At 36.8% G+C, this 13,748-nt stretch overlaps 2 protein-coding genes across 2 annotated transcripts; both read right to left on the bottom strand.

Moving 5' to 3' along the window:
- Nucleotides 1-3,930: 3,930 nt before the first annotated feature.
- Nucleotides 3,931-6,057, bottom strand: LOC103444139 (uncharacterized). The gene is made up of 4 exons (XM_029108552.2): nt 5,780-6,057; nt 4,716-4,782; nt 4,449-4,635; nt 3,931-4,328 (listed from the first exon to the last, which is right to left on the bottom strand). The coding sequence occupies exons 1-4, from the start codon at nt 5,897-5,899 to the stop codon at nt 4,286-4,288; spliced, it is 417 nt and encodes a 138-aa protein (XP_028964385.2). The 5' UTR covers nt 5,900-6,057; the 3' UTR covers nt 3,931-4,285.
- Nucleotides 6,058-11,409: 5,352 nt separating this feature from the next.
- LOC139187905 (uncharacterized) lies at nt 11,410-12,175 on the bottom strand. The gene is made up of 2 exons (XM_070804524.1): nt 11,941-12,175; nt 11,410-11,855 (listed from the first exon to the last, which is right to left on the bottom strand). The coding sequence occupies exons 1-2, from the start codon at nt 12,173-12,175 to the stop codon at nt 11,410-11,412; spliced, it is 681 nt and encodes a 226-aa protein (XP_070660625.1).
- Nucleotides 12,176-13,748: the final 1,573 nt, after the last annotated feature.

Here is a 13,748-nt window from a genome sequence, read left to right as displayed (position 1 = left end):
TTATTGTTGTTAAAGCACTTAGGGCTTCTTTAATTTGATTACTTTTGGTAATGCCAAAAAAGATAATAAAAGCCAGATATGTGCTAGCATGGCGGTATATATATATATATATATATATAGTATGATTAGTATCTGGAGGCATGGAGAAGTGATATTTTTTTTTTAACAAACGATATTATCTACACTAAGGGGAGGGGGTGCACTTAGCCTCACAATAGCTAGCAATAACGTGGTTCAAATTCGTCTTTGGCAATAATTGAACCTAAGAACCCTCATTTGCAAGTGAAGATGAGTATCACTAGACCGTAGTATATACTAAGTGGCATGGAGAAGTGATATTTGTGCTGCTTGGATTGCCAAAATTACCTGTTTTGCAGCATTGTTATGGGTTTATACATGAGCTTGATGGCCCTCTTGATGGTATCAGTAATGATCTAAAGGACCACCGGTTGGAGGCGAAATGTTTTCTATTTTCAAGTTAGAAATCTCATTAATAAATATTAAATTTCTATACTTAAACTTGATGTCTAAAATGTAACTAATTCTGTATGAAGTCAGGTGCTAACAAAAATATGAGTTTCTTAATTATTGTATGATTATAAAGTAATCAAGTACTTAATTATAAATAAAAATTAAAACCATTGCATCATCACACACATATTACACAATGAAATGGTGTATTTTGGTTTGGTCTACTATGAATCTATGATATTCAAATTTTTTACTCAATGTGGTGACCGCGTGTAAATGGTGCAATTAGCATAGCTAACTTGCAAAGCGTTGTATTGAGAAATGTAACTTGCAACGCACGTAAGTTGCTTCCGTGGTAAGGTTGTTTAAAATTTGATTGTTGGAAGACCAAATTAATGTATTCGGGAATATTTAGTATGTTATGCTATTACAGTTTTGATTAATGGATGATTTAGGTATCGTAGACCTATTGGCCGGGTATTAACATTTTCTTGTAGATAAACAGCAGCATATAGGAGGATGATGCAACACTAACACTAAGAAAATACTGAAACAAGTAATTGAATAATTAATAGTCATTTGACAACAAGGTAATAAATCAAAAACATTAATAATAAACCACCAGCACAACATATGTTTAGCCTCTTACGGCCAGGGTTTCGGGGAAGAATTATCTCCAAAATTCCAAAAGCTTCCGTCCCATGCATTATTGTGCCCTAGATCATCCCCCGCATCATCATTATTTACAGAAGGAAAAGATGGATTGTCAAAAAAATCACCGTATGGATTCTCAAGCCCACTAGAAAAGTCCCCGTCAAACCACAAATACTGCTCCTCCTTGCTTCTCCAGGGAGTCCACCCATACTGACTCAAATTAAGTACCGATGCCATGTCTTCTTCACTAGTTTCTACTGCTGGCGGTGGCTGTGGTCTGACAGGCACATCTTCAGCAGCAGCAGCAGAATTCACCCCATCAGCATTTTGATCAGGTGATTCGGTGACAGTCGGCTCCTTGGCCTCCACCCCCTCCTGGGTCTTTTCCTTTTTCTCGTCCTCTTCCTCATCTTTTTTCTTCAACTCCTCCTCCATCTTATCTTCCCTCACCTCCTTTTTCTTCAGGCGAAGCTCTCTTGCCATTCGCCTTGTCAAAACTCCATGACGACTATGGAGTCCCTCAGCATTCGTCATTTTTCTTTCTGAGTTCATTGTCTTCTTATTCATTTTCTGTTTGTCACAGAGAGAGAGAGAGTCTGGATGAGCTTAATGCGTATAAAGCAGCTATGGAGAGAAGATAGCGTAATCTGAGCTTCTTTGAGCAGAGAAGGGAGTGAAAGTGATTGCTCTCTTATAGACACACAGCTCACCTAGCTGTTAGGGTTTTGATGAAAAAGATATATTTCTTTGTGGAGTTTTTAGAGTAACTCTTTTATCGAGAAATTGATATCCCTTACCCAAATATGTCGCTATACTTTAGACTGGGTATGTAGCTGTTTAATTGCTTAAGTTCTCAGATTCAAATACCTACGAATCAATAGTATTATCTCGAGATATAACATGATAAAAACAGTGGACATGCAGCCATGCCACGCGGACTTACTCCATGCAGAAAATTACAGTTTCTCTTTACAACATTTCAGTTTCTTTGGGTTGTAGTGAGTGCTTTAAATGTTCACGTTTCCCCCCCTCTTTTTCTTGTCTTTTTTCCCATCTGTGCGTGTTTTGCATGCAGCCACACTGTAATTACGTTTCAAATGGCAGTTTCATTGTGTATTTAATTGCATCAGTTTCATTAGGAGTATAAAAAAAAAAAAAAGTAACGTTCTCATCTTCCGTCAATTGATTTGAGTTTTGGCTTCTTTTTTTCACTTCTCTGGAGGATGAATTCCAAAGCAGACAGAAATTTCTGTTTCACCTTCAATGGAAAACATCTATCAACTAAATGGATTTGTAAAGTGATATGACTTGCTGGGAAATATAATTTGTCAATGGGATTTTAGTGTTGCATACCTAATAATCATTAAATCTAATACCGTGGAATACAACTTACATGAAATGAGTTCACCGTCACCGTTTCATATATGTCATTCTCCAGACTATGGTTCCCAAGTCCGAGTTATGGAAGCCGGGGTTCTGGGGCCTGATCCTGGGGGCCAAGGTCCCAAATTCGAATCGATCAATGAGTTTTGTCGAGGTCTAGAGCATAGGAGTCCCATACTGAGTCACGCCAGAAATCTTCGTTACTATTATGGTGCAACTTAGAAATGGAACTTTGACATCTCCAAATTTTATGCATAATCCCTTCTCCGTTGTAAATCCCATTTTAAACTTGTCAAACAAGATAAACTAATTGATCGATTCTGCTTGAAGCAATTTAGAACTACTTGCAGTGATGTGTCTTTAGTAACTTAAGATGTCAAATCTGGAACATTAGATTTAGCTAGTCTCGATCTAAATTCTTTTTTTTTTTTGTTTTTTGTTTTGGACAAAGCGATGTCGAATTTGTACAAAAGTTGTGGTATTCAGACGTAAAATCATAAGGAATACATATTAGTCCTAGAAAGGGGAAATATTACAGAAGAAAAAAAACGACCGAACTATCATTTACGTCAGGATTTTCTCTCCCAACTAAAGATCCTTCCGAACGAACGACAGAAAACTTCAAGGCCAGGTTGGCAGACCGAAACAAATAAGGCAGCAAAACAAGTGCCAAATGATATGATAAGGCAGCAAAACAAAGAGTAGGCAAAGCAAAGTTGACTTCAATTGATTAATGGGATAATTAAAAACTCAAGCTCAAACGTTTCTGACCAGGACTGGAAAATTAGAAATCAAATGAAAAGGCAAGGGACTCGTAGCTCAGTTGGTTAAAAGTATTCTCCCTTGCACCCTAGGGCCGAATTCACAAGAAAAGATTTAATCACCATTTGCAAAACATTGAGAATTATCCTCAATTTCTCCAAAAGTTACCAATGTCATGAAATGCCAAATCAGAAAAAAGAAAACAAAACAATAAAGCTTATTGTAGCAACAACGCAACTAAAGGGTTCACTTCTTCCAAAAAATAGCAACATCAAAGTGTTTTCACTGCACTTCAACAGTATTTTCAATTTAATTAAAATTCCAACAACCCACAACCAATTCTAATCAGAATACAAACCAAAGTTTAGCATCCCAAGAATCAAAATTCTATCTGTAATCCCAAAAAATTGCAGTACAAGACCAAAATAAAAACTTGCATCAGGAAACTGAGACAAAAAAAATACAGAGACGAGTTAAAGGGAGAGAGCCTAGATAGAGAGTGACCATAGCCAAAAATTGCAGAGAAACATTTCCCATTTGGGGGTTTTGGTGTTAGATAGAGCCCACTACCAAGCAACAACGAATGCACACAAAATCAAACCAAATTCGATGAGAGCCCGAATTCCATAAGAATAGAATTTGGTCATGACACAAGATAAATGACACCAAATAAGCTTTATCCATACCAACACAATCCAACATAATTGACACCGAATAAGCTTTACTGCAGCACATACAGTTCTCTGCAGATATCCATAAAATTAATGTTAATCTGCAAAAGATATAACACAATCTCTCAAGACTAGTGGCGAAAGAACAGATTGTTTTGCCATAAAAAATCTAGCAAAAATGCTTGAGACAAAGTATACAAAGGATATTGCCCCTGTTATTTTTTGCACCTTTTATAGTGCGAAAATGAATCCAACATGATCACCCAAGTCAAGCACCTTCGGGCACATCTTCGAAATTAATAGAAAAATTCAAGAGGCATTTGCGAAATGTTGCCACGGATCCTCTACATGTTTGCTTTCCTTTCCCACCTTTCCTTTGTGTCGAGCCTAGCAGCACAGTAGCATTAGATAAAAATTCCAATATACGAAATAATATCTTTGGTGAATGATAACATTTATTGCTACTTTTGTTATATATATGGATATTACTAAGCATGCATATCATACCCCCAATGTAACTTGTGGCTCTTCTTTGGAGCCCGGACTGCTATATCCTCATGCTGTACAACAGAACTGGTTTCATTCTTGTGGTTCTCAGAGTCACAGACAGTTGAAGTTTCAAATGTTATGACTGAATCTTGGTTTGCAGTATCTCTAGCAGCCAGGTCTATGCTGTGAGATTTTCCTTTACTACCTGTAATACCTCTAAAATTAGACACAAAAAATACACTTGTACAGGAGAGATAACAAACATGACTGAGGAAACCAAGGAACCTTTTGGTTTCTTTCCAATCTTTGATTTTGATTTTGATTTGATCTGTAACCTCCTCCGGTGCAGCTCCTATAATGTTCATGAGTTTAAGTATCTAGAAGCAATTCAAGCGCTAAACAAAGATAAACGAAAGAACATCGGATAAGTGGAGATAGTAATTAATGCCCCTTCAGCATCGTAAGTTCCCTCCAGTGTCTATTGTTACTACCCCAAAGGCTGAGGATCTTTTAATAAGCAGTCCAAAACCTCAGGTGACAAGATAGGAAACCAGAGACCAGAAAATATCATGAACTTTTAGCAGACACATAAATACTTGCAGCTTCCTAACTTGTGAGGTTGTAAATGGGTCCTGTCTAATTGTGCGCGCTAATTCAGGATATAATTTTACTTGTACCACGAACACTCAGCCACATTGTGTACTATTTCACATGTATGAGTTCTAGGGTATGTTAAGTAAAAACGAATACATGTGATATAATTTGAGTGGAATAGTAAGACCACATGGTAATGTTCCAGGCACACCGAAAAATCTCTCCTAGTTAAGGCTTGTGCCCCCTTACCAATCTTCCCACCCAAGACAGACACGGGGGACCCGAATGAAGGGAGGGTTTATCCCTTGTGTCGGTCTTGGGTGAGCGAATGGTGACTTGGCACAGCTGCCAGCACCCAAGAACCTTTCCTAGTTCAGAGGTGGTCAGCACCCACTGATTTCCTTTAGACGTGTCTGATTTAATCATTCTACTACAAAAATATTGAGATTCAAACTCATCGACGGCAATCAATGGGTGGTGAGTATACCACCACCACTAAAGAGTGGTGAGCAAAAACTCATCTTTTAATGAAGATTATAACATATTCAGGAGCGGTTAAATCAACAATTACCCAACCCAATGAAAGCTCAGAGGCAGCCTAACAATCAAGACAAACTAAAATGGTGAAAAGATGATAGAACTAGCAGCAGCTACAAGGACCCAATTAAACTGATTGTTCCATCAGAGCTTCAAATAACAGAACAAAAAATGCACAAACAAAACAGAGACCAAAGTGGCGGTGGTGGCGAGAGTACCTGGAACTTGGATAGCTGGGTTTGGGTGAGGGATTTGGGCTTGTAATTGGGCTGCAGACACGGCGTGGATGCGATTGCTGCTTCCTTTCTCTCGTCTTCCTTGTCTCCTTCCATTCCCATCCCCGCTTTTCTTCCGCTTCCTTAATTTCTTTGGGTTTCGTACGCCCTTCCCGTAATACGCGGATGCTTATTCCATTTTCCGGGTAATCCGAGTACTTGAACCACCCGACTTATTTAGAGTCTTTTTGGGTACATATCAAATATAGCCCAAAATTAGTCTGTAATTTCAAAAAAAAAATGTTATTAGCATTTCAAAAATTTTATTCTACATCCCAAATTTTCTATATTGGAAAAAGAAAAATACAATTGTGAGGAGTGTAGAATGAGATTTTTGGAATGCTAATAACACTTCTCTTTCAAAAATGTTGGTTTTTTTTATAAAAACTTTCAAATACATCCAAATTCAACTTATATAGTCATAAATACCCTCAGTTTATATGAATAACTAGTTTTTTGTTTTTTTAAAACAAATGATATCATTTATACTAATTAAAAAAATTTCTTGTACAATAATCAAGTGTTGCTCTCAATAATATTTTCTTCTTTTTTTTTTTTCGTTTCTTTTCCAAACGAAGAACAAAGGTTTCTGTCAACTTTATTTTTCTTTGTGGTAAAAACTAATTAATTAGCATGAGAATTTTGTTGGTTAATTTCCTTAATTTTTGTCTTGCTCAACATTTATGCTTTTCTTAATACTGTAAAAAGCTAGTATGTAATATCGGTACTTGAAGGGCAGCTTGGAATTATGAAAAAGTCCTTTTTGTATTTATTTTTTCGTGCTATATTACATATATGAAGAAAGATTTAAGGATCACAAGGTTTCTTTGATTATTTTATTAAAATAAAAAATTGAGAGAAACCTTTGTTCTTCGTTTTGGAAAAGAAAAAAAAAAGAAAATATTATTCAGAGCATCACTTGATTATAGCACAATAAGTTTTTTAGCTAACAATTAGTTATTCATATAAACTGAGAGTATTTGCGTCTATTTAAGTGGAATTTTAGATATATTTGAAAGTTTTTATAAAAACTGACATTTGTGAAATTAAAGGTTAATTTTTTGTTATATTTGATAAATTCTCATTTTTTAAGCCTCACAATGAGCTAGCAATAATATGGTTTAAATTAGTCTTTGGCGATAATTGAACCTGAGACCTCTCACTTACAAGTGAAGAAGAATACTACTAGACCGTAGTACTAAAAGACTATTCAGAGTTTTTATGTTTGAGGTATTTGTGTAGGAATTAACTCCATATACTTAATTGAATGACCTAATCACTACCATGAAAGCATTAGAGTGATATCTGAAGAAGACAGACATGGTTGGTTGCACAAGGAATCCTTCTACTCACTCAAGACCTTTTATATTCTTATGGTGATAGAACCCTATGTTTGCAGAATAATTTCTTGGTGAGCAGGGAACTCCTATATATAAAGAAACAACGGCTGCCAACTCCTATCTATAGTGGGTGAGTTGGTTATTGTCCCGTTGTATCAAGTTTAGCAGAAAAAAAGGTTAGTACTGGAGGGCAGTTGCATCCCAAACATTTCGAATGTGTTTCCATAATTATAGGATGTTAGTTATCCACGTATCAAAGTCTTATTGAAGTTGTATTATCCACATGTAATTTCACATTTATCACAAGTAGTTAAGTCCACATAAGATTCCTACATTCTCTCGCATGGACGCTGACTAGTTGTGGTTTCGAAATTTCATGTACTACATAACTTCATTCATCAGTGACCACTTGAGTTCTATGCAACTAGCATCTTATACACATTGACCAATAATCATTTGGAGTTTGAATCTCAGGAAATAATGCATACAATAATGTTGCATTCACCTTGAAACTACAATCCACAAATTCATACTGTATACGAAGACATACATTATGCACATTCTAAACACGGTTCTTGATGCATACCCCATTTCATTCCCATTTACCCTGTTTACCTTTATTGGTTGAAAGTGGTTTGCCATCTTCAATCATTGGATTTTTTTTTTCCATTTTCCTGCATAACAAAACTCAATCAAATGTTCTTTGGAACAGAGATAAGACATTTTATTGCAAGTCATAAATTAAAACCTCATACATTTAGCAATGACAAACTTAAAGCAAGTAAATTGAATAAAAGTAAAATACATATCAGGTTGTTACTCTCACACTTTAGTGGAACCCAAGTTGTCATCACTCCCATGCTCGTTCTTTAAACACTCCCACAACCAGCGACATAGTTAAAGGATCTGCCAACATCAGCTTTGTATCAATGTGTTCTACAGAGATCTCTCATTTCTTTACATGTTCCTTCCCTGATAGGTATTTGACATCCATCAAACGAGTGGCTTCAGACTTTTTATTGTTTCTGGAAAAGAATAATGCTGCTTTGTTGTCGCAATACACAGTTAGAGGTCTTGAAATAGTGTTCACTATTCTCATAAATGATATGAGATTTTTCAGCCACATTCCCTTCTTAGTTGCTTCAAATAGGGCTATGAACTCAACTTCCATAGTTGAAGTAGCTAATGCCTTTTGTTTGGCACTTCTCCATGAAACAGCTGCACCAGTAAGAAAGAATATGTACCCACTCGTTGATTTTTTATCATCCACGCAACCTGCAAAGTCTGAATCAACATATCCCTTGAGTTCCAAGTCTTGTACTCTTTTGTATGTCAGCATGAATGACTTGGTCCTCTGTAAATACCTCAACATTTTCTTCGCTGCAATCCAATGTTGTTCTTCTGGATTCGATTGGTATCTCTTTAATACACTTATTGCAAAGGCTAGGTTAGGCCTTGTGCAAACCTGAGCATACATTATACTTCCAATCAATGATGCATAACGCTTTGATGTCATACTGAGTTTTTCCAAGTCATTTTTAGGACATTGTGACTTGTTCAGTCTATCTCCCTTTCCCATAGGCACTTCACCACTTGAGCAATTTTGCATGTTGAACCGTTGTAGTACCTTATCAATGTACGACTTCTGAGAAATTCCAAGTAAACTTTTTTTATCTATCTCTTGTGATTTCTATCCCGAGAACAAATGAGCATTTCCCATATCTTTCATCTTAAAGGTTTTAGACAGCAAGGCTTTTGTCTGAATCAACAAATTGATACAGTTACTAGCAAGGAGAATGTCATCTACATATAAGATAAGGAAAATGTACCTTGAACCACACACTTTCAAGTAATATGCAATCATCAATCTTGTTTTTAGTAAATCCAAAAGCAGTCATCTTCTCGTCAAACTTTAAGAACCACTGTCAGGATACTTGCTTCAATCCATATATAGATTTGTTCAACTTACACACCATTTTCTCTTGCCCTTCTTTTATGAAACCAAGTGGTTGTTCCATATAGATGTTCTCCTCCAAATCTCCATTAAGAAATGCCGTTTTCACATCCATTTGGTGAAGCTCCAAGTCATAATGTGCAACCAATGCAAGGATGATTATGAAACTGTCTTTAGTTGACACTGGAGAAAAAGTTTCTGCATAATTGATTCCTTCAGCTTGTGTAAAACCTTTTGCTACTAGTCGTGCCTTATATCTTTCAATCTTGTCAGATGAATCTTTCTGTCTTAAAGATCCATTTGCTGCCAATCTTCAAGTGCATTAACCAAAGTCCAAACCCCATCAACTTGCATGGAATTCATTTCTTCCAACATTGCATTCTTCCATAATTCTGATTGCTCAGATTGCATGGCATGATCATAAGTCATTGGATCATCAATTATGACTTCATTTATCTCAATCTTCTAGAGATACACCAAGCAATCATCAGGTATAGCTGACCTTTTTGTTCTCGGTGGCAACAATCTTTTCTCAACAGTGGCTTGACTCTCAATTGGTTGGTTTCCAGTTTGTGATGAGGATTCGGCCGTTTCGGTCTTGACATTTTCATATGTTGGTTGAACAAAATCATCAAGTTGGAACTCAATCATTGATTGTGGCTGATCTGTGGTTTCTAGATTGCCATGCACATGCACGTCATCCAGTGCTTCATTATTAAACAAAATCTCAATTCTTTTCTCTAGCAACACATCACCTATTTCCTCAAACCATGAGCTCCCTCTAACAGTGTCTGACTCTTGAATCTCATCATTATCCTCTATAAACTTAGCTAGACCAGTTTCGATAATTTTGTGAGGAAGGCTTGGAGTGTAAAACCTAAATCTCTTGGATCTTTCAGGGAATCCCACTAAATAACACGTAAATGTTCTCGAGTCTAATTTCTTCTCCATGGGATTATACATCCTAGCTTCAGCTGCACAACCCCAGGCATGCAAATGGTTGAGACTCGATTTGCGTCCCGTCCATAATTCATATGGAGTCTTCAATACTGCCTTTGTGGGAACACGGTTCAAAATATAATTTGCCATTTTAAGGGCTTCCCCCCACATAAATTAAGGAAGCTTTGTTCGTGACATCATGCTTCGAACCATTTCTTTAAGAGTCATGTTTCTCCTTTCCACCACACCATTTTGCTGTGGTGTGCCCGGATTCGTATACTGAGCAATTATTCCACATTTTTCCAAGACCAATGCTAATGGCCCTTTAGCTTGACATGTCTCAACATACCTGCCATAGTATTTCCCTCCTCTATTTGACCTTAACACTTTAATGGACAAATTGGTTCTCTACTTCAGTTTTAAAATTTTTAAAACAATCCATGATTGAAGATTTCTTAGAGATTAAATAGAGGCATGTGTACCGTGAATAGTCATCGATAAAAGTCACAAAGTAAACATTTCCACAAAGAGTTTTAGTGGGAAAAGGTCCACATACATCCGTATGGATGATCTCTAAAAACTTTTGACTTCTAATCGAACCTTTCTTTTTCAGATTTGTCAATTTCCCTTTGCAACAATCAATACAATTCACTAAGTCATTGAAATTCAATTTTGGCAAAATCTCATCTTTAACCAGATGGTCCATTCTAGCCCTAGAGTGTGGCCAAGTCTTCTATACCAAAGCACAGAAGAACTCTCATTTAAAAACAATCTCTTTCTTGGCATTGAAGCCTTGACATTCATACAATACATCTCATTTAAAACAATACAAAACACTTGCCAAAGATCACTCATTAAGAGACAAATTCCAAGCACATTTGATCGATTATTTTTCAAGAAAATATTAAGATTTTCATTGTCACCAACAAAAGCAAAGCCAGATTTCACAAGTTGAGAAGCAGAAATTAAACTCATTCTTATAGAAGGTACATAAAGAAGATTACATAATTCCAAAATAAAACCACTAGAAAGCCCAAGTTTGAGGTCGCCTATTGCTTCCACTTCAACTTTATTCCCATTGCCCACATAAAACTTGAAAATCTTCACTTCTTGTAGTATTTCTTCTTGTAAACCCCTACAATGAATTGGTGATATGAACCGAACAACCAGTGTCAAATCACCAAGAATTTGGAGGGATTTCAACAAGATTAGTTTCAAAACAAACGAAAATTTTTACAAAAGTTTTACCCTTCTTATTTTTCCAAAATTTTCTTTTCTCATAGTCCTTCTTCACGTGACCAAGTTTCTTGCAAAAGTAGCACTTAATATTGTCCATGTCCTTATGTGTCATGGGTCCCTTTGAGGAGGATGCATACATGGCTAGTAGTGTAATTAGGGTCAAGCTTAGAGACCTGACCATGATAATATGTAGCCCTTTTTCCTTTGTTAGCCTGCACCAAGTTTACGGTGCCATAAATCTCATTCCTCCTGATTCTTGCTTCCTCTTGAGCACAAATGGAGATCAACTCATCCAATGTCCGCTTCTCCTTCTCTGTGTTGTAGGATGTATTCAACTGATCAAATTTTGGTGGTAGAGAATTGAGCGCCATGTGAACAATGAAGGCATCATCAATTGGAACTTCCAAATCTTTTAGCTTTGCACTAATCTCTACCAGCTTGAGAATATGCTCCCTTACAAACTTATTCTCATCAAGTTTGAGAGTGGTGAATGTAGTCATCAAATCACCCATTTCTGCCTTCTCGGACTCCCTGAACTTGGCGCTCACTGCATCTAGAAAGTCGCTTTGTCACAGGCTATGATTCCACCCCTGACTGTCTCACCCATCGTTCTTTTCATTACCATCAAGTACATTCTGTTGGCTTTCTCCCATTTCTCAAACTTTGATCAGCAGTTGAGTTTTCATCCAGTAGTGCTAGTTCATCCTCTCTTAATGCCAAATTGAGATCCATTAGTCCTAGCACTATCTCAATGTCTTGCTTCCATTTCTTGAAATTCCCTCCACTCAAAGGTTCAATGGAGGACAAGTTCATAGATGAGGTATTCACTAAAGAAGACATGGAAACATTAAAATCTTTTAAACGCATGCTTATATCGTACCTTTAGGTAAATCTATAAGCAACCATTCATTCTTTATTGTACACCCATCATTACAGGATCTTTTCATGCAAGTATATCAAGTCTTTGGACAAGTATATGGCCTGATCAACATGATGTTATACACTGATCAAAACTTCAACAATTCATACATTCTTTCTTTGGACAAGAACGTTGACATTCAATAAGTTTTCATCACCAGTTATGTATGCATATAAAATCAAGGAAACATTTAAAATAACATGAGATGCATGATCTCACAACAACGTTGTACGAGAAACACAAATAGGATTAGCAGCAGTTAAGTTGGCTCTGATACCAAATGTAGGAATTAACTCCATATACTTAACTGAAGGACCTAATCACTACCATAAAAGCATTAGAGTGATACCTGAAGAAGAAATGGTTGGTTGCACAAGGAATCCTTCTACTCACTCAAAACCTTTATATTCTTATGGTGATAGAAATTGATATCTCTATACAAGTTCGGGGGGGGGGGGGGGGGGGCAACTGACAAATATGCCTTTTTGTTTTGTTATTTATTTATGTTGGATTTTTTTTAAAATAACATTTGTATACAACCATATATTTACATTAAGCAAATAAATTGAAATCATGCTCGTCATTCATAAAATTCGAACATATCCCTCACTTACAAGTGAATAATAATACAACTAGACCCTAATATTAAGTGACTTGTTTTCAAATTGTTATTAGCAATCAAAATATAACAAATTTGCAGGTCTGGAAGATTGGATCACTCAACGGTCCTGATACAAAACTAGTTCACCCAATACACACCCGCCCCGTATTTTGGCCCATCAATCACCCCCTAGACCCCCTTGATGTGTCTTTAACCGGACGGTCACTTGGTCCGGTCGTTCTAAGTTTAAAGTATGTCCTCAACGTAGTATTCATTGTATGAACATCTACACCTTTGTCGTCTAGGATTATCTTAGATTGAATAATTTATTAGATTTAGTGAATCTTGAATGAAAAAAATTAATGATAACTTGCACACTGAATCACATAAAAAAACTTATCCCTCGTCATTCCATACTAAGGGTCCGTTTGGGATTATTGCGTTTTTTTTTTTATTAAAAAAATTGTTTCTGTTGTGCTTTAAGAATAATCATTGGTAAAATAAAGCAGCTGAACGTTTGGTAAACTGTATTTTTAAAAATGATGTAATTGTATATAATGACAAAAATGGATATGGTAGTTAGAGTGGTAGCAAATTTGGCGATGACATCGGTGGTAATGGTGGTGGCGGTGGCAGTGGTGATGCAGCGACAAAGGTGGGGGTACGGTGGTGCTGTCAATAGTGGGGTGTGGTGGTTAGGGTGTAAAGGTTAAGGTAACAATGGTGGTAAGGGCGACGACAACGGTACTGGGAGTTGTAGTGGTGGTCGTCGTGGTGGCAATTGTGGTTATGGTGGTGGTGGCAATGGCAGCAACGGTGGCGGTGGTGGTAACAATGGCGGTGGAGGTGGTAAAAAAACGATGGCGGCGGCGGTAGTGGCAACGATAGTAGTGGCAATGGCGGTGGTGTGGTTACGATGG

This window comes from Malus domestica, chromosome 09, assembly GCF_042453785.1.
Source record: "Malus domestica chromosome 09, GDT2T_hap1".
In the NCBI taxonomy this organism is placed as follows: domain Eukaryota; kingdom Viridiplantae; phylum Streptophyta; class Magnoliopsida; order Rosales; family Rosaceae; genus Malus; species Malus domestica.
This window is presented reverse-complemented; position numbering and strand designations above follow the sequence as displayed.

Bases quoted from the DNA above. Each gene is read 5' to 3' on its own strand.
- LOC103444139 (XM_029108552.2), bottom strand. From the start codon at position 5,899: ATGGGAATGGAAGGAGACAAGGAAGACGAGAGAAAGGAAGCAGCAATC. The intron at 4,636-4,715 runs GTTCCTTGGTTT...GAGGTATTACAG, and splicing joins GATTGGAAAGAAACCAAAAG to GTAGTAAAGGAAAATCTCAC. The intron at 4,329-4,448 runs GTATGATATGCA...CTGTGCTGCTAG, and splicing joins AGCCACAAGTTACATTGGGG to GCTCGACACAAAGGAAAGGT.
- LOC139187905 (XM_070804524.1), bottom strand. From the start codon at position 12,175: ATGCGTTTAAAAGATTTTAATGTTTCCATGTCTTCTTTAGTGAATACC. The intron at 11,856-11,940 runs GTACTTGATGGT...TTCTAGATGCAG, and splicing joins TGGGAGAAAGCCAACAGAAT to TGAGCGCCAAGTTCAGGGAG.